The sequence below is a fragment of the Hordeum vulgare genome, chromosome 7H, assembly GCF_904849725.1.
Source record: "Hordeum vulgare subsp. vulgare chromosome 7H, MorexV3_pseudomolecules_assembly, whole genome shotgun sequence".
Lineage (NCBI taxonomy): Eukaryota > Viridiplantae > Streptophyta > Magnoliopsida > Poales > Poaceae > Hordeum > Hordeum vulgare.
Genome location: NC_058524.1, coordinates 11,180,191 through 11,208,113, shown reverse-complemented (window position 1 = coordinate 11,208,113; position 27,923 = coordinate 11,180,191). Strand labels below are relative to the sequence as shown.

The 27,923-nt window shown below is 44.5% G+C and overlaps 2 protein-coding genes, 2 long non-coding RNA genes and 1 pseudogene across 4 annotated transcripts; 3 read left to right on the top strand and 2 right to left on the bottom strand.

Annotated features, from left to right (window-relative positions):
• The first annotated feature begins 1,019 nt into the window (after positions 1 to 1,019).
• LOC123413198 (putative disease resistance RPP13-like protein 1) lies at positions 1,020 to 11,030 on the top strand. The gene is made up of 5 exons (XM_045106145.1): positions 1,020 to 2,238; positions 6,389 to 8,516; positions 8,933 to 9,949; positions 10,067 to 10,204; positions 10,516 to 11,030. The coding sequence occupies exons 1-3, from the start codon at positions 1,234 to 1,236 to the stop codon at positions 9,946 to 9,948; spliced, it is 4,149 nt and encodes a 1,382-aa protein (XP_044962080.1). The 5' UTR covers positions 1,020 to 1,233; the 3' UTR covers position 9,949; positions 10,067 to 10,204; positions 10,516 to 11,030.
• A 1,880-nt stretch (positions 11,031 to 12,910) lies between these two features.
• LOC123412141 lies at positions 12,911 to 14,607 on the bottom strand. The gene is made up of 3 exons (XM_045105090.1): positions 14,524 to 14,607; positions 13,414 to 13,512; positions 12,911 to 13,290 (listed from the first exon to the last, which is right to left on the bottom strand). The coding sequence occupies exons 2-3, from the start codon at positions 13,505 to 13,507 to the stop codon at positions 13,151 to 13,153; spliced, it is 234 nt and encodes a 77-aa protein (XP_044961025.1). The 5' UTR covers positions 13,508 to 13,512; positions 14,524 to 14,607; the 3' UTR covers positions 12,911 to 13,150.
• A 4,834-nt stretch (positions 14,608 to 19,441) lies between these two features.
• Positions 19,442 to 19,873, top strand: LOC123413160. The gene is made up of 3 exons (XR_006613685.1): positions 19,442 to 19,461; positions 19,566 to 19,620; positions 19,762 to 19,873. It is a non-coding gene; the product is annotated as an uncharacterized LOC123413160 (long non-coding RNA).
• A 234-nt stretch (positions 19,874 to 20,107) lies between these two features.
• LOC123411602 lies at positions 20,108 to 20,867 on the top strand. The gene is made up of 3 exons (XR_006613290.1): positions 20,108 to 20,162; positions 20,350 to 20,439; positions 20,539 to 20,867. It is a non-coding gene; the product is annotated as an uncharacterized LOC123411602 (long non-coding RNA).
• Positions 20,868 to 25,571: 4,704 nt separating this feature from the next.
• Positions 25,572 to 27,650, bottom strand: LOC123408009 (annotated as a pseudogene).
• Positions 27,651 to 27,923: the final 273 nt, after the last annotated feature.

Below are 27,923 nucleotides of genomic sequence, written 5' to 3'. Positions count from 1 at the left end.
CTACTTGGCTCGGTTTTAGTGTGAGGATTGATGATACCTCATTTGTAACCGCACGTATGTGTTTTTTAGATGTTACACGTTGGAGTTTAGGACACTATTATGGACATGATACTTTTTTTTGGATGGTAGGAATGGGAGTTTAATCCTTGGTGTTTTTTCAGATGCAAAAAAATTATGGCCTGGTTAGAACGTGGGAGTTGGGGACAATCATGGACCGGTGGGAGTTTTTTTTTTTAAAAATTAATCTTGTTTTTCATACATTTTTCTTTTTCTTTTTTGTACGTGAGGGTTTCCCTTTTTCATACGTAAGGCTCTCCTTCTATTTAACATAGGACTTGGATGTGTCACATGTAGGGGGTGTTTGGTTACAGGGACTTATAATAAGTCCCTTTAAGTCTCATCTAAACCAAACAAGAAGGACTTATAGGGACTTAAAGTGGTCATTTGAGACTTATGAAATAAGACTTTCAAGGAGAAACTTATATGGACTTGTAGTTGTAATATGATCATTTAGTTCATGTTAAATTCTAGGAATCAAACAGGTAGGAACTTTTTAGGGACTTAGCACTTATAAGTTGGGACTAATAAAAGACCTAGGACTTATGAACCAAACAAGGCCATAGTTTTTTGTAGGACGACATTATATTTGTTATGTAAATTTTTCTTTTATCCTGATCGTAAATTATACAATCTAATGATTGGACTAATTTTGATGATGTGAATTAATGAGAGATCAGGAAAGGTGCCCCAATTAGTAAATATAAATATAAGAGATTAATCGATCTCAGGTCTGAAATTACTGACTGCATCCGCAACGACGGATTCTTTTCTCCCCCATGTCTGGCGGCTCGGCGGCGCACAACGGCAGCCATTGCTAGGTAGGTGTTTGATTCTTTGCCTTTCTTTCTGAAATTACTGACGCGGAACCATTGTGAGGTCAGATGGATTCGATCCCGGACCAAAAAAGGAATAACCATTGTGTGGCTTTGCCGGCGAGTCAAGCAAGGCACCGTCTTTCTTACACGGCTTCTTCCGGTGCCCAAAGCTAAGCATCAGCCTGGCTTGTCTAGCCCGCAAAGCATCACCCACCAGCAAGACAGAGCACCATATTTCAGCCTAATTGCCACCTCTTTCACATATCCTAGCTACACAGGAAGTGGAAGCCAAACACACACACACACTCTCTGTTGGATCACCCATTAATTTCTTCGCCGGTCTGAGGACAAAGCAACCATGGCCATGGTGCTGGACGCCTTCGCGTCCTACATCGCCAACACGATCGAGCAGATGGCGAAGGACGAGGTGGGGATGCTGCTCGGCGTCAGGGGCGAGATCGACAGCCTGCATGACAAGCTGGAGAGCCTCAGGGACTACCTCGCCGATGCTGAGAGGAAGCGCATCACCGACCGGAGGGTGCAGGGGTGGGTCACAAAGCTCAAGGGCGTCATGTGCGAGGCGACCAACATCCTCGACCTCTGCGAGCTCAAGGCCATGGGTTGGCGGGACGCATCCTGCTGCAACCCGTTGCTCTTCTGCTTGCGGCATCCCAGGTTCGCCCATGATATTGGTAGCCGCATCAGGAAGCTCAACAAGAGGCTGGATGACATCTGCAAGCTGGGTGCTGCCTTCAGCTTCATCAAGCTGGAGACGTACCAGGACTACAGGACCGGCCGACCTTCTGCGGCTGACCGGAAGACGGATCCGGTGTTGGAACGCTCGGCGGTGGTAGGGGAGAAGATTGAAGAGGATACACGAGCACTGGTGGAGAAGCTCACAAAGGACAATGATGGCATCATGGTGCTCGCCATCGTGGGTGTCGGCGGGATCGGGAAGACCACCCTTGCCAAGAAGGTCTTCAACGATGAGGAAATTCAACACAAGTTTGAAAAGAAGATGTGGCTGAGCGTCACACAGGACTTCAGCGAGGTTGAGCTCCTAAGGTCGGCCATCGATGCCGCAAATGGAAAACTCCCTGCGACTCAAGACAAATCCATGCTTGTGCCGGCCCTTCTCAACGCCGTCAGAAATCAGAAATTTCTTCTGGTTTTGGATGACATGTGGAGTGATAGAGCATGGACCTCATTACTCAATGCTCCCTTGAGCCACGGTGCCCCTGGTAGCCGGATTGTCATCACCACAAGAAATGAGACGGTTGCCCGAAGCATGAGAGCTAGAGAGCCCCACCACCGCATTGATAAATTAGGGCCCGAGGATGCCTGGACATTGCTCAGGAAACAGGTGCGTAACTAATTAAGTGGTAGTGACTTCTAAATCAAAGTTTTAATTATATGCTTCTTTCAACAATATTGTATACCTCTTTTGAATATATGTTCTGTATTTTTGTTGATCTTAGAAGTGGATGACAAAACTAGAATCAGAGATGTCACCTCAATGTCATTGGCTGTTTTGTCTCACGAACCATTATGATTAGTAATTAAAACAACGGGTCTATTGATTGTTTTACCTGATATTAGTGTAATACATGGAGTTATGTAGACCGTCAGTTGTATGCACTGGATAAATTTTGGATTGTTGGTCAATTTGCAGCTGATATAGACCGGTACATGCATTCATATGTACTTCCTCTATACCTAAATAATTGTAGTTGGAGACAACTAGCCTAGTTCTCCTCAACTACAATTATTTAGGTGCAGAAGGAGTACATTGTTGTATCTGTAGTTAAGAAAATCTACTGGCTGATCTCTTTAATAATAAGATAAATGTCTGTGAGATACATGGCCAGATGTTTCTTAAACTGAAGAAGTTCACTAATTATAAAGGGTCACCAGATCAATAACCGTATGATGTTTAGGGACAGTTGCAAAGATCAAGTTTGTCCTATAAAAAATGTAGGTTTTTAGGACATTGACATAGTCTTCAGGATGTACTGGCAATATTTTTATTTACTAACATGTTGCCTCACATAATAATTATACATTATAAATGTATATTTCATCATAAATCTTGTGATATTGATTTGTTGTTTCGGATTCTAGTCATTTTCCATGTTTGACTCGTAAAAATAAAGATGCTAAAATGACTTACATTTTAGACTGGTTGTAGTAAAAATGTGCGGTAATAAATTGCGTCCATTGAATCAACGGGTCAACATAGAAACAAAGTATATTACTCCCTTCGATCCATATTACTTTTCGCAGGCTCACAGCTTTAGTATAACTTTTGGGATAATTAATATGGATTGGAGGGGAGCTGGCACAAGTAATATGGATCGTAGGGAAGCTGCAACAAGTAATGTAGATCAGAGGGAGTAGCTGCTCTTCTACATGCAAGCGAATAATCTCAGAAATTAGTGGAATTTCTGGAGACTGAAATAGAGATATGCAGAGGAGAGACAAATTGTCTGATCCGTCTCACTCGCTAGGCTGAAAGGTGTTTTGCTGTTGGAGAGACTTCGCCCTCCACATCTCTTGGTGACGGACACACCACTTCCTCCACCATCCACGATCATGGAGGCGTGACCCGTATTGATTGGTGACGGACACACCACTTCCTCCACCATCTCCATTTGTCCAAGCCCATAGTGTCCCACCTCCTCATTGTCCAACAGCCGCTGATTTATCGAAAAAGGATTTCGCCCGGTTCTATATATAAAAGCAACTACCATCATCAATCCAGTACAAAGGCACGCCACCACACTCAAGGCAGGATACAAAGGCACTAAGCGCAACAATATCACCCTAGCACTAGGAGAGTAACCGGGAACTTCAACCGTGAACACGCCACCGTGAAGAGATGAAGCCGTCTACGGCGAACCGTGGGTTCCAAGGCAGCGCCTTTAGAAAGGTTACGATGCCGTAACGCCGCCGCCGCCCGATTCAAGAATCAGAGTTTCCCCTAGAACCACACGATGGGCAATGATAGCTGCGACGACGCCTTCCAGAAGGGAACGATCTTCGCTGCCGCCGGTCCATCGAAGATAGAACATGTTTTCACCTCGGCCAACACTCACCGCCACCGAACGCCACACCCCGGCTACCACATCGCCCACACGACCATGGCCACCTGGCAGCACCAAGCCACGGCCTCCGTCCAAGAGCACCGCGCTACCGCCACCAGAGCCGTAGCCCCGGCATCCAAGACCTAGGCACCACCTCACCCGAGACCCGCCGCAACTCCCAACCAAAGAGACGGACGAAAAGGTCCCACCTTTCGCACCCTTGGAAGACCCAAGCGCCGAGACCAAATAGGTCAGCCAACGCTGGCCTCCATCGACCCGTCTTGCAGCCCGGAGGACGAGACGAGCTCGGTCCTGCAGCAACGTGAGGGAGACGAGGTCAGTTCTGCTGCATCATGCACGAGACGAGCTCGGTCCAGCCACACGGTGCGCGAGACGAGCTAGGTCCTGCTGCACAAGACGTGAGACGAGCGATGGACCGCAGCTAGGAGACGGCCAGTCCTTTGACGGAAGTAACAGTCGGACGCCAAGGGAAGGGGTCGAAGGCCGACACAGACCGCCTACAGACGAGCCGACGCTGGGATATGCCAGCCGCCGCCGCAGCCGATCTGCTACCACCACAGCACCAGCGCCTTCACGTCCTGGCTAGATCCGCCCGAAGCTCCGCCATCCTGCACCGGAGTAGCGAAGACACCAGCAGCACCACCATCGCCTTATCAGGGCCGCCGGCCACCCCAACCACCACCAACCAACACCATCCAGCGGATCTGAGCAAGGGATCCCAGACCCGCAGCCCCGCCACCCACCTCCAACTAGAGCAGGGCAGGAGGCCAGATCGGCAGCCAGCCCGCCTCAGGACACCGGAGCCCCGAGCCGCGCCAGATGAAGGGGAGGGGGCAGCGCCGGCGGCCACCGGACGCCGGGAGGAGGGAGGGAGGCGGGGCAGGGCTGGCCCGACGCCTGAGACCATCGAGCAGAGGGGAGGCGCCCCGCGAAGCTCCCAATCTGCGCACGCGAGAAAGCCTCCCCGCCGCCGCCAACGCCACGCGGCATTCGGCCGGCGACGTCCCCATGGAGTAGAATAATAACTCACAATATATTGATTTTTCTAAGATAATATAGTGACAAAAACTAAGCATGGAGCTTCTTGTGTATGCGTGGGCATCTGCTAGGTAGTCTGACGGTTCTAGTCGGGTTGGCATCGACTCAAGGTCACTCGGGGGTGATGCCACAAAACATTGTCGGTATCAATCTTATACGCATACTTGTGCCATTGGCTCATTATTACGTACTAGCAAAAGGACCTGTGCGTTGCAACGGGAGAAAAACAATTATAATCTCCAATGATGCTGATCATATTATGTCTTTAAAATTTTAGGACATTTCGCATGAACATTTTTTAAATTAGCAAACATTTTTTTCAATTGCACTCAAAAAATAACACACAAACTTTTTTACAAAATCATGGACTTTTATTGTTTTCACCAACATTGTTCTCAAAATTATGAACATTTTTTTAAATATGCGAATATTTTTACAAAAATCCTGAGCATTTTTTGAATTCACAAACATTTTATATTTTCTTCAAACTTTTATTTCAAAATTCCCAGTTTTATAAATTGCAAAAGTTTCTCAAAGTTCTAAATTATTTAAACTAAAAAATGGAACAAAAAAATGAAAATAAAAAATGAGACTAAAAACAGAGGAACGAACTGTTTTTAAGATTTTTACACGGACTTTTGTTTAAAATCGTTGACATTTTTATTCTATGGACATTTTCTCAAAGTTTAGACATTTTTTATATGCAAACATTTTTTAAAACTCCTGAGTAGTTTTTGAATTCTAAAAAAAATGTTTTTTTAATATTTTATTTCGAAATTCTCAGTTTCTTAAAATTGAGAAAAGTTGTTTGAAGTTCTAAATTATTTAAATTAGAAAAAAAATGGAACTGAAAATAAAAATAAAAACTAAACTAAAAAATCAGGCGCCCACGCATGAGTCGGTCCAAACAGGTGTGCTGCATCTTTTTTCAACGCCCAGGGCATAATATAGGAGGTGCCTACATGGGCCGGTCCAGACCGGAGATTTTCCTGTTTGAAACGTTTTTTATGACTTATAGGTGGCATTGGTAGATAATTTTAGTCAACTTTAAGGACAATTTGGATGACGTACGGAAGAAGCATTATTTGCTTTATTAGTAGGTAAGATAAGATTTTTAAGGGTATTTGACACGACATACTACATGCTAGCTCTGTCCCTACGGTCATGAGAGCAAGAAAAGAGGATGGATTAACTAGTTTGCACGATTGCACCTTTAATTTAATAATTAATTGGCAATTCAAAAATTCACTTGTCAATTCATTTTAATATGCAGTACGCTGACTGGCTGACGTTTATTGCTTCCCATTCTTTTTCTTTTTCCAGTCACTTGCCAATTCATTAAATCTGGTCTAAAGCCTAAATTGACTGCAGGTAGTCTCAGGTGAGGCAGATGGACCTGATATCGACATGCTTAAGGATATTGGATTGCAAGTACTAGCAAAATGTGATGGTTTGCCTCTTGCTGTCAAGGTAATGGGAGGACTTCTGCGTCAGAAAGGCAAGCAACGCCGTGACTGGGAGATGGTTCTGAATGATTCTTTATGGTCAGTATCTATGCGCGAAGAACTGAACTATGTTGTATACTTAAGCTATGAAGATTTGCCTCCTCCCGTCAAGCAGTGTTTTCTATACTACTCCCTCCTCCCTAAAGGTAGTTTGTTTTTTGATGATGCCATTATTAGCATGTGGATTAGTGAAGGATTTATTCACGGAACCTCAGAAGACAACTTGGAAGAATTAGGAAGAGAGTACTACATGGAGCTTATGCTGAGGAACCTTATAGAGCCAGGGACAGAATATATTGATGATCAAGCTTCCAATATGCATGATGTTGTTCGGTCATTTGCTCAGTTTGTGGCTGGAGACCAGGCAGCAACAATTCAGAGTGGAGAAACTGGTAGCGCTAGTAAACTCACTGCACAACAGTTTCTTCACTTGTCTATAGACAGAAAAAATTCGGAATCAGATGTGTTAGACTGGAGTTCTTTACAAGCACAAAAGGCATTGAGAACACTAATATGTGTCGGCCTTGTAAATATAAAGCCTGGTGATTCTTTGGTTTATTTTTCAGGCCTACGGACTCTGATTCTACATACACATTCTGCAAATGTCGCTCTACTGGTTGAATCTTTACATGAACTCAAGCTCTTGAGGTATTTGTCCATACAGAATTGTGATATATCTTGTCTGCCAGAAAACATTGGGAAGATGAAATTCTTGCAGTACATCAACCTTTGCATTTGCGTACAACTTGTTAAACTTCCACATAGCATTGTAAAGTTAGGAAAGCTATGGTCTCTTGACTTGCGTGGAACTAGTATAAATGGTATACCTAGAGGGTTCCATGCTTTAAAAAATCTGAGGAGACTACGTGGGTTTCCAGTCCAGGTGGATGGTGATTGGTGTAGTTTGGAAGAGTTGGGCCCTCTTTCCGAGCTCAGGGTTCTTGGACTGATAGGCCTGCAGAATGGATCTGCTACTTTTTCTGCTGCAAAGGCAAGGCTTAGTAAGAAGGAGTACCTTACCAACTTGTACTTACAGTGCAGTAGTATACTTTGGGTTGATGGGCTGATTAAAGATGAAGAAGGCGTCTCTGAGCAGCAACAAATCAAAGAGGTGTTTGATGGGTTGCGCCCTCCGCCCAGCTTAGATTTTTTTTACATGGAAGGATATTTTGGCCGACAACTCCCAACGTGGATGGCGTCAACATTATTAGCATCCTCCCTTGGGTGCTTGAGGACTCTATTTATGGAAGGCCTGCCTTGCTGCACACAACTCCCAGATGGCCTGTGCCAACTCCCCTATCTGGAGGTTCTTCAAATCCACCACGCTCCATCCATCAAGCGTGTTGGACCAGAATTCCTCCAGCCCTACAATCACCATGCCTTTCCGAGATTACGCACGATGTCCTTAGACGGAATGCTTCAGTGGGAGGAGTGGGTGTGGGAGGAGCAAGTGCAAGCCTTTCCTGTATTGGAGGAGCTTTTCCTACAGAAGTGTAAGCTGAGGCTTGTTCCTCCTGGCCTTGCCTCCAATGCACGGGCTTTGAAAATGTTAGATATATCTTCGGTACAGCAAGTTAAATTACTGGAGAATTTTGCTTCTGTTACTGAGCTTCAATTAAATCACAACCCTGACCTGGAGCGGATCACCAATCTACCCAATCTTGAGAAGCTTACCATCGTGAACTGCACGAAGCTGAATGTGTTAGAGGGTGTGCCTGCACTGCAGATTCTGGTGCTAGAGGATTATGCCATGGAGGAACTTCCGGAATACATTCGAGGTATAATGCCAAGACAATTACAGGTAGACTGTAAGCTATGGTTGCTCGCCTCAGTAGCTGCAGGGCAATCTGGCACTGAGTGGGACAAATTCAGCCATGTCAAACATGTAAAGGCATATGCAGACGATGGAAAAAATGTCAGAGGATTGTACGTGTGGTACACAAGGGATCCCTGCAGCTTGGAGACAAACATCAACCACCCATTTGTATCTGCAGGTAATTATACAACATACGAGCTTCGTCTTTATGTTACCCGAGCGTTCGACATTACTTCGTTTCATTTTGTGTGCTTCCGTATATGCTCATATCTGAATATATTTCGTACCTTTTCGTAACAGTTGAGTATGTCGTTTGTACATATGCAACTTTAGTAATAGCAAGTATTAGCTGTGCATGCGGGCTGTGTAATGCCTGCCTTCTGATTTGGCTTCTGTCCTGCATGTTGGTAAATTTCAGAGTATTTCTGCCACTTGCTTTCCTAGGTTTCTCGGAGTTCAACAAAACCAGGGCGCTATCCTTTTTATAGTTAAAAAATCCATATCATGACTGTTGGAGTCTATTCAAAGTTAATGTATAGCTCTTGGCTCTTGCCTTGCAAATCATGGACAGTTGTGTATTTTCTTGCCTTGCAGGAATATTATCCTCTATAGACGGACAAGTATTTCAGTCTGTATTCAAGATGAAAATAAGTACCTTCCACTATGTCTGCGGCTTGGTGTATGCTCCATCTTTAGAAGATATGAGCAGCTGCACCTTTGCCGATGGCAGGGTGCTGTCTCTACAAGATCGAGTAGCCCTTGCTCTGTTTGTCCTGAACTCTAGTGAGCCTCTGGAGATCATAGGATCCTATGTTGGTGTGAACGAATCAACCATCTCACTGTTAACTGATAGCTTTGTTGATGCTATGGTGGAGAAAGCAACAGACCACTTGCACTGGCCATACCCCTATGAAATTGAGAAGATCAAGTCCAAGTTTCATAAGATCCATGGTCTACCAAACTGCTGCGGTGTTTTACATACAGTTTGCATCACACCGCAAGATCATGAGAGAGGTTACATCTTTGTACTGCAAGCCATCATTGATCCAGATTTGAGGTTCATCCATGTTGATTGGGAATGGTCAGTTGGCGGGACCCGGTCTGGTATTATTTTGCATGACTCTAACCTCTTCCAGAGCTGCGAGAAGGGTGAGTGGTTGAACGGCAACAGGCTGAAGGTGTCTTTAGATGGATCGGAAGTTGGGGAATATTTAATTGGTGATGCAGAATACCCTCTTCTCCCCTGGCTGCTGACACCTTATAACCAGCTGGAAAATGAGGACCACCCAAACTTTCATTATCAAGCCGAGTTCAACAGGAGACACTCTGCAGCCCGAACCGTCACACTGAAGGCGTTGGCAAGGCTCAAAGAAACATATAAGTGGTTGCAGCAAGGGACGTGGTCTCCGGAAGATCGAAATACTGCAATCAACGCGTGCTTGATGTTGCATAACATAGTGATAGACATGGAGGAAGGTGAAGGCGTACCGTATAGTGAGGATGCGGATTACAGCGAGCAAGTGCGTAGGTTGGCAGATGAGGACGCTGCCAGAGCGAGGGATGTACTGGCCCGGTACTGCTTGACCAGCAGCATGTCATCGCAATCTTGAGGTAAATTAACACAAATAATGCCCCTAGCTAGCTACATCTTAATTCATGAGGTTGTTCTGTCCACATAGTTTGTTATGTTTATTCCGTCCTGCTGATTCCAGCCTTCTTCATTTGTAGATGCAGACAAGGAGCAGGAAGTAGCTTCAGGCTCAAGGGGGTAACTAGTAACTAAAGTGGGACAAGGAGCGCACACACGCACGCACGCGAGGGCAGTAGAGGAAGAAGCACATACCGCCGTCCTCGTCGCTTCACTTGGTACTGTTTTCTCTGCCACATCTTTCAGCCTAACTTGTATGGTCGCCTGCATCCTGCTTATGCATAACAGTTCTTCTCTTGCCGCTCGTTCATCTGATGTTGTTGCGATATGCTAATTTATTACTTCCTATGTACCTAAATAATTGTAGTTGGCTAGTCTAGTTTTGTCCAACTACAATTATTTAGGTACAGATGGAGTAGAAAAGAATTAATTAAGCTGACACACCCAATCAATCAGCAATTAAGTTAGCAGCTATACTACATAAGGAAAAGCGAAATGTCTTTGACATGTTAAACCTTGATGTGAGCAGGAAGCGTGCGGGTCTCCACGCCTCATCCTTGTGTGCTTGGTTACATGCATGGACCGGCCGGATTCAGATGGATGAGATTGTATGCAAGCCAGCAAAGCCAAAGGCTGATTCAGTTGATGCTGGCACGACATGGATTATAGGTCCAGCGCCTGTTGTTTTATCCTGGTCATCTCTTTGGCAAAGACAAGTCCTATGTATTACAACATGTTGTATATATCGTCGGTGATAAGCTGTTATGCATTGGAGAAAACGACGGCGTCGTTGCATGCATGGACGCTATTATGTGGTTTGTATTGTATCTTTCCGGTTGATAGTTGATGCAACTGCAGAACTTGCACATACAAAATGGGTGTCCTGCATGCTTATGGTTGTGACAGGTGCATTGTTGGGCACTACTGTTCAGTTCAGGTGCTTGCTGTTAAGCGTGTTGTCGCCACACCCTTTTATAACAGCCTAGAAGGGAATGTCGTTTTGCATGTTTAACCCTAATAATAAAAAAGGTCATTGGCCAGATCAGGTAAACGTCAGCGGAGTTACTTTATATAAGGGCCCGGTAGTGTTTATTTGTTTGCGGGGTTACTTTATATATACTGCAACCTTTATAATGACATGGTGTACATGTACTCCCTCCGTCTAAAATTATTTGTCGCAAAATGGATAAAAATAGATATATCTAAAACTAAAGTACATCTAGATATATCTATTTATCCGACAAGTATTTTCAGGTGGAGGGAGTATATATGTAACAAGTTATATATAACATGTTTGTCTCTCAATCTTGAACCATCTAATCTAATAATAACTTAATAAGTCTTGCATTACTACAACCTAAATAGTTTAATCGCTTCCCCACGCCCGCGGCGCGGCGGCTCGGGCGGAACCCTAGCCGCAGCCGCCACCGCCCCCTTCCCTGCTTCCTCCTCCCTCGCAGTCGCAGGAGGAAGCCGCCGACGGCGAGGCGTTTCCTCACCCTGCAGTGCGCTCTCGAGGCAAAGGAGTTCGGCCCTTCCGCGGCCTCTCGTGGCGTGGCGTCGCTCGGCAGCTCTCCTCCAACAGGTCTCGGCGGGGTGGCGGCCCCCTTTTCCTCTTGCGCAAGCTCGTTCGGGTGCTCGCCGTTGGATGCGGCGGCTTCCCACTGGCCAATTCAGACCGGTTCTGCCCCTGGTAGGGGGCTGCCCTGGTCTTTAGTGTGGTGTGCGCCGACCGCATTATGGAGGTCCGCGGTTGCCGGGGCGGCGGCCCTGGATTTGGTGGTGGCGGCTTCCGCCAGGGGTCAGTGTGTCTGGTCATTGTGGATCGTCGTGGGATCCCGTGGTCAAAATGAGGTAGGCCTCGACAACTTGTGGTTCGTGGGCGGCGGTGGGTGGCGGCGGGTGTTCGGCACAGCTCTGGAAGAAATCTTTGCTCCGGCCGTCATCGGAGCCGGCGACGGCTGTGCCTGCAGGTGCCGTTATCTTTCTTGGAAGCGTCGTCGTGGATGTGTGCTACTCCTTCCCACGACCTGAATTCCTGAGGGAAACCTCAGATCCCCTAGATCGGGCGATGGAGGCGTCATTGCATCTTTTATCTCCTTGGGGGCATCGTCCTGAAGCCGGCTACGACTCGGAGACTAGTGTATTGCGGCATCTTCGCCGTAGATGGTGGCATCTTTACTGCCATATAGTTTGCTGAGGTAGGGCGTTGGTTACTGTTTGGCAACGATGATGGCGTTGAGAGGATCTCGGGTCATGGCCTGGACTTTGGTAGTCGGTTCTTTCCGGCATGTCCGAGATGGTCTTCCATGGGTTGCTTGGTTGCTTTAATGTCGGAGTTGTGGTGGAGCGGGTCCAGGCGGTGATGAAGGCGGTGGTCGTTTGCGAAGGGCACAGTCGGCGCAAGTTCTGTATATTTGCCTTGTGATTCTCGTCGTCAAGGTCGGAGCTCTCGTCTGCTTGCGTGTGTGGTCATTCGGTGGCATGTGTCGTCGTGGCTTCTTTGCAACTGTTTGCGAGTTGGCTTCGATGTTGGAGCTCGGTGATGAAGTCGTAGACACTGGTTCGAGGCAACGGGTGATGATGATGATGCTTGTGCGGCGGACCTCTTTCTTTTTTACGGCTTTGGGTCCCATGTTGATGGTCAGGTTGACCGGTGGTGTCCTTGTCATATGGGTTGTGTCTTGTATATGTTTTATCTCAGTTTTCCGTCAATTAACCGGCAATTCTCTTCTTCTTAAATAGTAAAAGTGACAAGTCTTTTACCTCGTTTTAAAAAAAATATCTTGCCGTCCTCATTAAGGTAGTTACGCGATCACTTTTTTCAGGAGTTGTTGTAATTTCCGAGGCAATGTTAATACCATCACAGCATAAGCTTGCAGCATCAGATCAGGAAGGAACACAGCACTTGAACACACAGTGCGGAAACAACAACGCAGTTAGTTAATTTACTGCCTGGTGGGAAATTTCACCAAGGAACAGAGTTCAACAAGAGACGAGAGGGCGAGCGGTAAAGCCACCCAAAGTTGCTCACGGCAGCAAAACATTAGAGTATACCCTGACTCTCAAGTCCCTTTTATTTATTATTAGGAACTTGATAACCCTAGCTAGAAAAGAAACTTTGGGTCCCATGGTGGGAGCAAGACGAGCCGCGCGCCGCCCATTCATGGGTCCTTGACGATGAAGTTCTGGCGACTGATGGGGTTCATGATGACCGGCGGCCCAGCGGTGCGAGGCCAGGCTTGGAACTTGGCGTCGGTGGCCTGAAACCACTCCTTGTCGGTGGCGGTCTTGCAAACAGTGCCTATACATTTCCAAAAGTAAGAAGCAGCCATTAGATGGATTCTTACAAAAGGTTAGGCACAGGCGTCCTTCATAATTATTATAAGCATGTATGTAACAGCGTCAGCATGGTGCTACTAGTCACCTCCAAAGATCTTCTTGTCAGAAACGATGGTGTCGCACACGTAGGCAACGCCAAGGGATCCGACCAGCGCGCCGATTATGCACTTTGTCGCCATTGCTACTGCACAATGGAGATACGGGGTATATATATATATTGTCAAATATAATGCATTGCTGTAAAGAAACTATTCACATGCGTGTAAACTAATGGTCAGAAAGCATGGCAGGCCAGAAAACAAACAAGCAACCCCACTGGCGCATGTGTAGGCATCTAGTGCAAGGGTACAGATGAAGTACCGGTTGTTTGTTGCATGCCAACAGAAAGAAATTAAGAGAGATTATGTGCTCTTTTCAACATGAATATCTGATGCGCATCGCCCAAATTAAGCTTGTTGGCCGGGCGGAAATTAGCCAGATTTTGTGCCCATTTCAACATGTATCCTATACACGGCAAAAACATGTACTTCCTTCGTTCCTAAATATAAGTCTTTTTAAAGATTTCATTATAAACTACCTACAAATGTATATAGGCATATTTTAAAGCGTAGATTCAGTCATTTTGTTCCATATGTACTAGGTATCTAAAAAGATTTATATATTTAGAAACGGAGGGAGTATCATATATGACCAACTATGTATCCACGGCCAGCTAGCTTGAAAGAGATGTGGGGAAATCGTACATGCAAAAGTGCGTGCAACGATGATCAAGATGCATGGGACATTCAGATCCACCGACAGGCAACAAATCGGGATCGATCCACCCGTCGATCCAACCATCCGTACGTGTGTGTCAATAACGACCCAAATGATATGAATAATGGATTCGTTGGTACTAACATAACAAATCACGATCCATCAAGAAACCGCCCAAAATCAGATTCTCCTCCGACGCAACGACGTGCGATCATCGAGGAGACGCCACCGACCACGAGCCCAAGGGGACGGACACGCGGGTGGATCTGATCATCGACGCGCGCTCAAGCACCCTACGGGATCCGGCCGCCATCTCTGATCCTCGCCGACGATCGATCGCCGCTGTTGCCCTACCAGGCAATCAACCCACGGAGAAGAAACCGTGTTCCGGCCTAGATGGAGAGAGAGAGAGAGAAGAGGGCGGAGATGGTGAGGGTACCTCGCGATCGATCGCCGCCGCCGCCGCCGCCGGGGAGGGGGAGAGGGAGAGAAGAGGAGAGGAGATGCAGGCGCGTGGGAAGAGGCAGAGAAGGCGAGCGAGCGAGTGGGCGCAGAAATTCTTCTCCATGCATAAAGGGCCCCCACACACCCTTTGCTTGACCGCTTCTCCTCTGGGCCTCCGGGCCGGGCTGGGCCTCCTTTCGCATTCCCCGGCAGTTAAGCACCACACACTCTCTCGTTTCCTCTGCATTTTCAGGTACCTTCTCTTCTCTTACCCTAAAAAAAAAAAGGTAACTTCTTTTCTTCCTTGCTGAAGAAAAAATGTGACTCCTCTCCCCAAATATTTTCGCAGGAAAGAAATTTACTTCCCAGCCAAGGAGTTGTTTGCCCTTTGCTGACTCGGACCAGCCAACGGCGATATATATACAAGGAGTGCTCTTTTATTTTTATCTATACTATTAAAGGGGATCTGCCGTCGTCGTGATGGTTCGACCTGCAGCGATCCCCCTTCCATCGCTAGAGAGGGAAGTCCCCCACCCACGTCATCCCACAGATTTTTTTTCATCCTTCAAAAAACCAAACGGTTCAATGCAGAAAACCACACCCTGCACTCATAAATCAAGCCTGCTACGATTCCCACCTTCCCCGCACGATGTATTTTTTGTTTTTAAGGTATTCCACCACGTACGATGTAAAAGGAAAAAAAGAAACCCTCGTAAACAAACCACCCACGACGAGGCACCCACGCCCACCATCTCTCACAACCCCTTCCTCCTCCTCATCCCATCTGAGAAAACTCCTCGGTCGTCCAGCCCGGACTACCATGCCCGCACAGGATCTCGTAGCCCCTCGATCCAATCTTCGCCCTCGCCGGCGCGGGCGGCCTTGCCACTCTCCCGAGAAAAATCCATCTGAGACCGAGCCTGCGACCAGCGCCCTCACGAGAAGATGATGGCGTACGCAGCGTTATCGAGGTCGACGAGTCCCTCGATCCAATCCTCGCCCTCGCCATCACCGGCGTCGGCGTCCCCTCCCGTCTCCGTGCGGTCATCCGGCTCATCTCCGATGACTATGTCATCGGTGCGGTCGCCGAGAAGATGATGGCGTACGCAGCGTTATCGAGGTCGAGGAGTCCCTCGATCCAATCCTCGCCCTCGCCATCACCGGCGTCGGCGTCCCCGCCCGTCTCCGTGGGGTCATCCGGCTCATCTCCGATGACTATGTCATCGGTGCGGTCGCCGCGCCGGACAATAACAACGCTCGCTCATCGCTCGCTCCCTGAGTCTTTGGTTGACGCCCTCCTGCGGTCCTGCCGCCGCTCTATGTGTCGACACCGACAGCACACTCCGCATGTTCTTCGACAAAGGAAATGACGAACAACGGCGTGTCATCCCATCGCTCTTTCTTCCTTATTTTATTTTTACATCCTTGTCACAATACTGCCCCGTGTTGCTGTTGTTCTATAAATTGACCTGCTGTTGTTGTAACAGTAGAAGCGAGCTGCAGATTTTTTCAATAGAGTTGATTTGTTTGCAGATTCTTGTATGGGTAGAAGAAAGATAGAATTGACTTTGCGTACAGACTATCATATGGATGTGGATGGCTATCACCGGCCAAAGGAGGGTGATGCCAGATGTTGTAGACCGTCAGCGAGGAGCTCCCGGACGAAGATGACAGTGGCTAACGAGCACAATCTACTCGTTGAGGAGGCCATACACATTCATGTGCATTCTTGGTTTTAGAAGAAACTGGATTGGTTTGATTTGAATTAGTTCGATTTGATTCAGTAGTTGTGGTACTGTTAAATCCTCGGATGCAACATTTGTTTGGTAGGTCTTACTAAAATGGAGTCACTAAAGTTGGAGAGGAAGAAAAAAGACATCATTGCATATTCAGGTTCAATGGTAAATGCTTCCTTATATTCTTGATCTCCAGATATGACTTGCTTCTATATGTACTTTCCTTGCTGGTGGAACATAACTAGAGCTAATATTTTCTATGGTTTTAACACAATCTGGTTGTTGAAAAAAAAAGAATTTGATGTCCCTCTTTTCCTCATGATTTACTATTTGTCTTTCGTATGATGCTCATGCTGCATGGTTCAGAGCTGCATCGGGATTATAGGAAGAACTTGGAGTAAATACTTGTGTACAATTTGAGGCATCAATGGAACAACAACTGAGAGGATCTTTTAATTTTTGTTCAGTATAGTCTTCTTCAATTTTTGTCAGGGCATGTGATGACGTCACCGCATGAGATGGGCAGTGCCTCAGCCGTTGTGGACACAAACGAGGTCGCCGCCAAGATCACCTCGTCCTGGGCTACTCATCATCCACCGCACGAGGTGCTCCGACAATTCACCCTAAACCCTTACTTCTTCATAAGTACTGAGTTACCTATGCCATAGGATTTAAATAGTTACATAATTGAAAATTGACGTGTGATTTCAAGGCTCGTACTGGCTTTTCCTTACCCTATTTTCTCTCTCATACGCTAGCGATGTCCAATATATTGTAGCTAATGATTATTTATCCCTGTTTGTATGATGTTATGTAAGTGATTCTCTCTCTTTTTCTTTCTTTTCCATGTCTAAAATCTACATATATTGAGAGATAAAATTGTCTTGTTCTTTCAATGTTTGACACAAGCCCGGAGGCAACAATGCTTGCTTCTTGCTTGGCAACATACTTTAGGAAAAAACACGGTGCGTCTCCTGTTAATGTTGCTTCACGGGTTGCCATGTCGAAGTTGCCCCTTTTAGACCGAGGTGGACGCGTCAAAGATGTAAATGGCAGAGGGTCTTCGCTATGTTAGGCATGTTAGGCCTCTCATGTGTCTACCTTGTGAATGCAGGCCGCCAATACATCGAGTTTCAACTGGTTATCCTTCTTTACCGATGTAAAATAGTTAACTAATGGTTTTGTTGTACACTCCCTCTGTTCCTTGATATAAGGTGTATAGATTTTTGCCATTACCGTTCGCTGTTTTCTCTATTTCTGACAAGTATTAACTTCTCTTCACTTCCTTGCTTATGTATACATGCTATGATATGTTGTAATATGGATTGGATTTGTATACACTTACTATACTTATTTAAGTGTTAGACACATGGCTCTTGTTCTTGTTCTTTTAATATAACGGATCTTCTTCTAATTCATACGATCACAGTTTCTTGTTCATGCTTTAGGTATGTATGCATTTTTGTTTCTGATGTGAACGCACTCCTGATATATGTGGCTTTGTGTTAAAGTGTTCCAGTATTATTTATGTACTTCTATCCAGTAGGTTGTTCTGTGTATTTTTGTATTTGCTGATTGCAATTTCTTTGCCCTGGTGGATGATTCAAATCCATATAGTTTGCGAGTTGATGGCAGTCTTAGCGGAATTTTTATTTATATATGTTTAAATGTCTTTCCTATGGATAAAATAAACTGCAGTCGATTTAATTTTCAGAACTACAATTTTTGAATTGTATACAATATCCTTTGCCATTTTTGAATAGTTAACACGAGACATTTGTTCATATCCATAATTGTTCCATTGTGATGGTGTTTGCTTTACTGTCTGTCTGCAGGAATATTCTTTTATGATTTGTTCATTACAATTTCTTGAGGACAACACTTTATGTGGAAGCTATGCTAGAGACTAGGTGGTAATAATGGCCATTATTTACAATCGCGAAAACTCTTAATAAATGACTCGATCATCTCAAATAAAAAACTACTTATTAATTTGCCACACACAAAAAGGCATAGCAAGTTGTACTCCATCCGTCCCTCAATATAAGACATTTTTGCAAGCTAAACTAGCCTATAAAAACGTCTTAAATGCGGGACTGAGGGAGTATGTATCAGTAACAAACCCTTAATTCCCATATTTATCTAGAAATTATTATGTATTTACCCCCAAGCAGTCTAAGCCACGAGGTTTGGCTGCTAAAAGCAAGGGCTCCAACTCAAAAAGAAGAAGGGCTCCAATCAACGGTATGGATCTCCAACCCATGAAAGAACATTAAGGATTTCCACATATGTTCTTGACTTCATTTTGAAGGAAATGGAAATATAAACTGACATATTAACTTGTTTCTTTTCTCACCATATTTTTTGGGAGTTTTTAACTTATGTAAGAATCATGCCATCTACAATGGTATGTGGAACTATGAGTCCTCTCATAAAGATAATGTATGTATTGCTTTTAGCCTTTGAATAAAGGAAAATAAGATTCATATAGAAAAGTATACTCTCCGTCAGGAATGAGTTAACGCTATGTCATATAACTAATATATTGCTGGTAAATTTGGTGATTACATTTTAGTCATTAAAAACTAGCGTGTCGGGTAAATTGGGATGGATAGTAGCATGATTTTACCTTGTTAAAGGACGAATCTTCATCCCCAATAGTATTATTCTCTTCACTGTATTAGATGCCGACCCTTGTCCAAGGCCATGGAAAGGAAGCTTAAAGGATTCAACAATAGGATCAATTGTGATAGCAGAAGGGTCAAGTGAGGGTGTGTTTTGTTAACATTTATATCTGGTTTTGATTGATTGGTAATTAAATAGGGAAGGGCGTAACATGATTTTGTAGGAGGAGCCGCAGCCCGCGGTGCATCTTCTCCCCTGCAGCCCGAGCTCCGATGGCCCCAGAGCCGAGTGAAGGTGCGGTAGTGTCATGCATGGGTATGCCGATCCTGATTGTGTCCTCGCCATGACGCTGACGGCACGCCCTCGGGAGGGTCCTGCACGAGAGTGATAGGAGAGGGTGGCACCAACTGTGGCTGCATCGCTGAGCTGGAAACCGTCGTGCACATCGACATTGCGTGTGGCATCGATGAGCCCTGCAGCATCAGTGAGATCGACATGGGTTGCCGCACCGGCGAGCGGTGTGGTACATAGATGCTACCGGCGCCGATCCGTAAGATTGGATGCGTGGACTTGTAAGGCCCTTTGTAACTCCCATCTTCTGCTTTCTCTCTATTCTATCGCAATCTGCACATGCACATCTCGTTGATTGGTGCACCGTTGTGTATCTCGGTTGCAGGCTGGTGATGGTTGCCATCTTGGATGCCTTCTTCGAGGACCCCAGCTCGCTTAAGGTGACAATTGCTCGTCTGGCTTACTCTTGTTGTTGGATAGGATGCACACCAAGTGTTTGCTCATTTGTCTATGTTGCCTTATAGGTTTCCTGCCTGTCAATTTTTTTCCTGTTGAGAAGTGCATATTGTTGATTGGTGCAGCTTACAAAGAGAAGTACCAGCTGGTAGACTGGCTGGGGGATTTGGAGAATGCACTCCTGCAAGGAATTGCACCGAGGAGCTCATGTGCTGCCTCCCTCGCACAACCATCCCCAAGTACGTCCTGCTGCGAGACAAAGACGAGGTGCGTACTATGCTTCTTTTATTGGCTACAAGGACAAATTTAAGATCTAGAACTAAAGGATTATAAGGTTGAATAGAATGAGGAATAGAAACAATGGGTAGCAATTTGTTTGGGGATTGTGCCAACCTCTAGGATCCCCTTCTCTGCCATGGATTTGGATGCTTGTAGATTTGTATCGGGGCACAACAGAGATGAGGAAGGACGAAGCCCGAACAGCTCAAGTGAAAGTGAACGGATATGAACACCACAACCCTCTCAGGTGGGACTGCCACATTCTATCCTCATATTGAAAGTATGATCTAATGTTTTGCCAAAGGCTCCATATGTAATTTGATCTTTGATTTCTAGATCGCTAACCACATGAGCCATTTGATTTGAGAGTATATATTAATTTTCCTGTTCTTTGGATCTTTGAGAGGTAGTTTGATTTGCCGTGGTTTTTGCAGGGGATGTTGGCTGATCAGGATACCCAATTCTCAAACAAGAATGCTGAGATACCCAAGATATGGAACTTCACCCCTAAGCTAGACCACCAGGTTTTTTTGGTTCATGTTCAATGTGAGGTGAAGAGCGTCGAGAGGGCATGTGATGCATGTCCAAGCTAAACTCTAATTTGTTTCTTTTATTGTGTTTAGGTGAACATGTCAAAGGTGCAGTTGGACAAGATGAAGCCATGAATTGTCACACAGGTCACTGAGCTTCTTGGGTTTGACAAACTACCTAACTGCTATTGACCTGAATTTAGTTTTATCTGAACTAAGAACACCTGATGTGCTGCTTTAACAAAGAATTACTCATTTGGTGTTCTTTTGCACTGTTGATTTTTGTTCAAAATGGTGTGAGTGCGACCTCTTTGTCATGTTAGATAAGCCTTTCTGTATCACATGGATGTGATATGTAGTATGGTGTACAAAAGTGATGAAAGGTATTCGTTGGAATTCATTTGGCAGCAACAGTTTATCAAGTTTTTGCCTAGCCAGCTATTTGTAGAATTTCTGCAGCTATACTTTTGTGCCATCTCCCTCATGTAGAAAATACTAGCAGACTAGCACGTAAATTATTTACATCCAAACTGAGACGTATCTATATATGATCAATGCATTTTTTACTTTATATTCAGCATTACCTCTTGCTGCTATAAATAAAGTAGAAACATGGTAGATAAATAATGAGATTGTTCTGCCCATTTTTCATTGCACAATCCATTACATTTGTTATGTCCTTGCAATCATACAACTACACATGATGCTTCCTAGATCTGGAACCCAACCAAAGAACAATCAAGTTTGATTCGGTGCGGTCATTGGGCCTCGCAGCGGTGCTGATGTTTTTGGGCCAAGTTGTGCATAATCTACTCATGCTTATAAAACAAGTTTGTTAACAAATTAAATAGTCCCATGTTGCTTAAAAATAAATAATTATATCAATTTATATATGCCTGTAAGAATGAGAATTAACAAGCAACCTGAGAATAAACTAAAGGAGGGTGAGCTGTGCTTAATACATAAAAGGAATTGGGGATTGTTTACTGCAAAACGAAAAATCTTGGGAGGCCAAAATAAAATGGATCGTGGGATATGAATCAAAAAATCCCGTCTTACTTTTGTGGGTGACACAAATAAAGGGGATTGTGGGCTAGAAACAAAAAATTTCAACTGAGCAGGATGATGTATGCTAAACGAAAAATAAAAGCATTTGTGGTCTGCGAAACGAAAAAAATTAAGCAAATGCCTCCCGATTGGCATAAATAAAATGCTATGAAACGAATAAAATAAATAAACTGACACTTGGTTGAACAATTTCAGTATTTTATACTATTTTTATTTTTATTTAAAGACTGAATTTTGTCATCCCGTTGACGTGATTGTCGACAAGTCGAGAATTGTACCTTTTTCAAGCTTGACCTTCTATATGGAGTATCTTATACAACATAGCAAGGTAGCCTATATGAAATAACATCTGGGACAATAACAACAAGTGCTACTCAAGCGGAGTGATCGGAAACGAATTGAAACTTGCATTTCAGAATCCCCTCCATTCGCAAAAAATGGAAAAGCAAAACATGGACTTTCTAATACTCTAGCATGCGATTAATTGACTTCCCAAAGAACTACATGGCAGAGAAATGTGTGTGATTTATTTTGAACTGATTGCAACAAATATATGTATGGCACCTACAACTCTGTTCTCAAAATATATATGTATGAAATTATACTTGATTTTTTTAGCAATGCCTCATGTCTAAGTCTATTATCCCGTGACAACGTACGGGCATTCGGCTAGCATTCTATAAAGAAAAAAAGGAGCACTCTTTTTTTTATGCCGCGGTCAGTTAGCGATGCTCCTTGTTTTACCGTGCATTTCGCAAAAAACATGTCCATGTAATTCCAGATGATTTGTCTCAAAAAAATGTAATTCCAGATGATGTATCCCCGTTTCCATAATTTCGATATGATCCGCCATGATGGCATGGCATCACGAAGGGGGAAAAAAGAGAGAGAAAGAATCTCCATCATAATATCACATGATTGTTCCTGGTCCTGCCATCGGTTTTTCATTCTTGTCCTGCGCATAAAAAAGCTTGTCGCCGATTATTACATATATAATGAAATATGTACATAGCACTAGTCTCTTTCCAAATATATGACCACGAATGAAATAAAACCGCCGGGACTCATGACCGTGTCGTGTGGCGGCGTGGCGGGCATCGAATCACCCTTTTGGGACTAGTGCGAGGGCTTGCAGAACATTTCGGGCACATTCATCTGAATCTGACCCGTGAGATGATGAGGCGCAGACCCACACGGCCGGCCGTAGAGCTTTTGCTTCCTGCTCACATCAAGGTTTTAAGGTATCAGGGTATACTAGCAAAGGAGCTCGTGCGTTGCAACGGAAGCAAATCATCCAACACGTTTTAACCTAATAATCATGACTTGAGATCTCTATTTGAACTTACTGCATAAATAGAATTTTAAAAAATGTTAAATAAGTAAAATAACATCATATTTAGATTGTACACATCACTATAGATTCAAATTACATTATAAATAGAAATTATAAAATTAAATAGGTAAGATACATTAGATTTCGATTCAACACATTTTTTGAATGAAAGTTCATATGTAATAATTTAAAATTAGAGTTACAGTTTAAAAGATATAACTGTTTATAATTGGACCGCGGATTAATTAACAACATGGATCGGCCTCGTTATGAAAAATGGATTGTACGCTATTGATTAAAATTACAGCATAAATATTATTTAAAAATTATTAAATAAATAAAATAATATTATATTTAGATTGTGCGCATCACTATTGATTTAAATTACATTATAAACAGAATTTTAAAAAATTAAATAGATAAACTAACATTATATTCAGATTTTACATATTTTTCTAATAAATTTTCATATATAATAATGTAAAATTGGAGTTACTGTTTAAAAAATATAATTTTTTAAAGTATTTTGCACTTATAATTGAACTACAGATTAATTAATTAAAAATTGTAGGAGTGTTTTCGAAAACGTACGAAAAGTGATTGTTTTTTTTACTCAAGTATGTACTGCGGGTTTATTTTATGAAAACTGAAGGAGGTTTCTACAAAAAGTCCAGAAAACGATTCGTTCTCTTACTGTGTTATGTACCGCGGGTTGATTTCCGAAAAGCACAAGGGGTTTCCTGTAAAAACGAAAAAACAATTCGTCCCTCAATTAAATCTGGACTGCGGGTTGATTTTGGAAAACTTCAGGGGGTTTTCCGCAAAACGACCACAACGGACGGAAGAAGCACTGCGTGCTTTATTATTATAGCAAAAGAACCCGTGCGTTGCAACGTGAGAAAAACAATTATAATCTTCAATGGTGCTGATCATATTATGTCTTTAAAATTTTAACAAATTTCTTGAAATGCATGAACATTTTTTGAATTACTAAACATTTTTTCAATTGCACTAAAAAAATAACACACAAACTTGTTTTCAAAATCATGGACTTTTATTGTATTCACCAACATTGTTCTCAAAATTATGAATATTTTTCTGAATATACGAATATTTTTACAAAAATCCTGAGCATTTTTTGAATTCACAAACATTTTATATTTTCTTCAATCGTTTATTTCAAAATTCCCAGTTTTATAAATTGCAAAAGTTTTTTTATTATAAATAAAAAATGGAACAGAAAAATGTAAATAAAAAATGAGACTAAAAACAGAGGCACGAACTATTTTTAAGATTTTTACACGAACTTTTGTTTAAAATCGTTGACTTTTTTATTTTATGGACATTTTCTCAAAGTTTAAACATTTTTTTATATACAAACATTTTGCAAAACTTCTGAGTAGTTTTTGAATTCTCCAAAAAATATGTTTTTTGAATATGTTATTTCGAAATTCTCAGTTTCTTAAAATTGAAAAAAGTTGCTTGAAGTTCAAAATTATTTAAAGTAGAAAAACAAAAAGGAACTGAAAAGAAAAAAAAACTAAACTAAAAAAACAGGCGGCCACGCATGGGCCGGCTCAAACAGGTGTGCTGCATTTTTTTCCAACGTCCAGAGCGTAATATAGGAGGTGCCTACATGGGCCGGCCCAGTTCGGAGATTTTCCTGTTTGAAACGTTTTTTATGACTTATAGGTGGCATTGGTGGATAATTTTAGTCAACTTTAAGGGCAATTTGGATGACGTACGGAAGAAGCACTATTTGCTTTATTAGTAGGTAAGATTTCACTTCCCGTACAGTACGGTACTGTTCTGCTGTTCTGCTGCTAATTGACTTGATTGCAGATACGTGCATTGGCTAGATTTAATTTCCAAAAAAAAAATTCATCATATCACCAGGGGAATTCAAGCTTCTCCAATGTACCATACTACTCCCTCCGTTCATACGTTCATACGTAGTCTATAATAAAATCTTTAAAAAAACTTACATTTAAAAACGAAGGAAGAGTATAAAAGATGTACTTCTTCTGTATCTAAAAAAATTATAGTTGGGAACTACAATTATTTAGGTACAGAAGGAGTAGGAGCAAAAAAGATGAAGGGAAACGGTTATTATGTGTAAATCCCGATGCAGCCAACATGGGCGTTAAGGCTAGGGAATGTGGCAGGAAAAACAGTAGTACCGAGTTAAGCGGTGACGACGATGGTGTGCTCCCCTTCCTGGCTAGCCAGCTAGCTAGCATTGTCTCTCTTCGTCTGCTGCTCGTGCACTTTAGTTGCCCCTGAGCCGGAAGCTACTTCATGATTATCCTATGCATGTACACATGAACAAGGCTGGAATCAACAAAGAGAACAAACTATGTCGTGTATGTGGGCAGAGCAACCTCATAAATTAAGATGTACTGTAGCTAGCTAGGAGCATCTGTGCTAATTTACCTCCAGATCGCGATGACATGCTGGTCAAGCAGTACCGGGCCAGTATATCCCTCGCTCTGGCAGCGTCCTCGTCTGCTAACTTGCGCACTCTCTGTATATCCACTGTTGGCACTGTCTCGACAGGAGCCTCTGGCAATCAACTCGCGTCAAGTATGTTTTAGCCTTGTGTGTTCTGGCGACTCCATCGAAGCTAGCTAGCCAGGATAAAATCCATCCAGCTACTAGGCTGCTTGTTTGCTCTTTGTGCCGCAGCGTACGTACAAGTGTTAGTACTACCTGAAGTATCCATCCATCAGGTAGCCTGCTTGCTTGCTCTTTGTGTGCTGCAGCGTATCAGATGAGCGGATCGCTGCATTGACGACGGATCAGTGCCAACATCCACATCCATACGGTATGGTTCAACTTCACCTTCACCTTCCTCCAAGTCTATCACTATGTTATGCAACATCAAGCACGCGTGGAATGCAGTATTTCGATCTTTCGGGCGCCACGTCCCTCTCAGCAACCACTTATATGTTTCCTTGAGCCTTGCCAACGCTGTCAGTGCGACGGTTCTGGCTGCAGCGTGTCTCCTGTTGAACTCGGCTTGATAATGAAAGTTTGGGTGGTCCTCATTTTCCAGCTGGTTATAAGGTGTCAGCAGCCCAACCCTAATCGCCTCCCCCTCCCCCTCCCCCTCCCTTCCTCGCCGCCGCCTGAGGCAGCCGCCGGGCAAGCCCGGGGCGCCAAGGATGGTGGTGGCGGGGCCTAGGCTGCCCTGCCTCTGGATGCGGAGTCCCGGATCTGGAGCGGCGGCTCCATTGGCGAGGCACGGCAGGCTAGCAGCCGTGCGGGAGGTGGATCCGGCGTCTCGGCCGCGCGGGCGGCGGGATCCGGTGGTCGCTGGCGTCCGAAGACGGCTTTTGCAGTGGCCGGTGCGCGCGATCTTGCGCCTCCCCTCCTTCCCTGTTCGGCCGCGCTTCCTTGGATTGCCGGTTTTGTACAGGAGGTGTTGCTAGTGGTGGGGATCTAGTTCGGGCGAAATCCCTGGTCGGCCATGGTCGGCCGCGTCGACGGCGACGCCTGAGGGCGCCGTTCCCCTCCTTGGAGGCGTCGGTATGGACCGATCCCCTCACTTCCCCTTTCCCTAGGTCTTCCGGGCGAAAGCCTTAACTTTGTTGGGCGGCGGCGGCGCTCACGGCGCCGTTCCCTTCTTGAAGGCGCCGCTTTGGAACCTTGGGGCTGGGTGGCGCTTGTGGGTGGTGGGCGACGGCGGTGGTGCGATCCTATCTTAGCATGGATCTCCGTCCTGCTTGGAGATGGACTCGCGTAGGTGGAGGTCGTCGTTTGGCGTCATGGTGGCGTCGATGGCGGAGGCACCTGCCAAGGCTGGTACCTCAATCTGATCTGAAGATGGACCAGTGAAAGATGGCGGCGACGACACATGTGAGTGCGTCGGACCGGTTTGTACCCCGGAGCCGGTATGTGGCTCGATCAGGGTCTCCGGCTTTAGATGTTAGGCTTAGGTGAGAGGTCTGGGTATTTGGTCCAGCTTGCACCCCTTCATCATATGGATAGGAGTGGCAGCAGATGTTGCCAAGATGGTGAATTCAGGCATATTGTTGTACTGCTTTGTAAGGTCCTCGAGAATAATCAATAAAATGGCCGCATGCATCTTCCAGATGTAGAGGCCGGGGGCCATCCTCTTTTTCTAAAAAAAAAATAAGGTGTCAGCAGCCAGGGGAGAAGAGGGTATTCTGCATCACCAATTAAATATTCCCCAACTTCCGATCCATCTAAAGATACCTTGAGGTTGTTGCCGTTCAAGCACTTGCCCTTCTCGCAGCTCTGGAAGAGCTCAGAGTCGTGCAAAATAATACCAGACTGGGTCCTGCTGTCTGACCATCGCCATGCACCACGGATGAACCTCAAATCTGGATCAACGACGGCTTGCAGTACAAGACTATAACCTGTCTCATGATCAGCAGTTTGGCAGACCATGGATCTTATGAAACTTGGATTTGGTCTTCTCCATTTCATCGGGGTATGGCCAGCCCAAGTGCTTTCCTGCTTTCGCCACCATAGCATCAACAAAGCTATCAGTTACCAGTGAGACGGTTGATTCGTTCACACCAACAGAGGATCCAATGGTCTCCACAGGCTCACTAGAGTTCAGCACTAACAGAGCAAGGGCTACTCGATCTTGTAGAGACAGCACCCTGCCATCGGCAAAGGTGCAGCTGCTCATATCTTCTAAAGATGGCACATACACCAAGCCGCAGACATAGTTGAAGGTACTTCTTCTCATCTTGAATACAGACTCAAATCCTTGTGTGTCCACCATAGAAGAGGATAACGTTCCTGCAAGGCAAGAAAATACACAACTGTCCATGACTTACAAGGCAAGAGCCAAGAGCTATACATTAACTTTGAATGGACTCCAACAGTCATGATACGAACTTTTTAACTATAAAAAGGATAGCGCCTTAGTTTTGTTGAACTCCAAGAAACCTAGGAAAACAAGCGACAGAAATACCGAGATATTTAGCAACATACGGGAGAGAAGCCAAATCACAAAGTAGGCATTACACAGCCCGCATGCACAGCTAATACTTGCTAAAACTGAATTCACATATCTACTAATGATGTACTCAAGTGGAGCGAA

What these genes read in the sequence shown, in the direction of transcription:
- LOC123413198 (XM_045106145.1), top strand. Translation starts at nt 1,234, where the DNA reads ATGGCCATGGTGCTGGACGCCTTCGCGTCCTACATCGCCAACACGATC. An exon ending in GGACATTGCTCAGGAAACAG is followed by an intron (nt 2,239 to 6,388) that starts GTGCGTAACTAA and finishes AATTGACTGCAG; the next exon opens with GTAGTCTCAGGTGAGGCAGA. An exon ending in CCACCCATTTGTATCTGCAG is followed by an intron (nt 8,517 to 8,932) that starts GTAATTATACAA and finishes CTTGCCTTGCAG; the next exon opens with GAATATTATCCTCTATAGAC.
- LOC123412141 (XM_045105090.1), bottom strand. Translation starts at nt 13,507, where the DNA reads ATGGCGACAAAGTGCATAATCGGCGCGCTGGTCGGATCCCTTGGCGTT. An exon ending in TGACAAGAAGATCTTTGGAG is followed by an intron (nt 13,291 to 13,413) that starts GTGACTAGTAGC and finishes GGAAATGTATAG; the next exon opens with GCACTGTTTGCAAGACCGCC.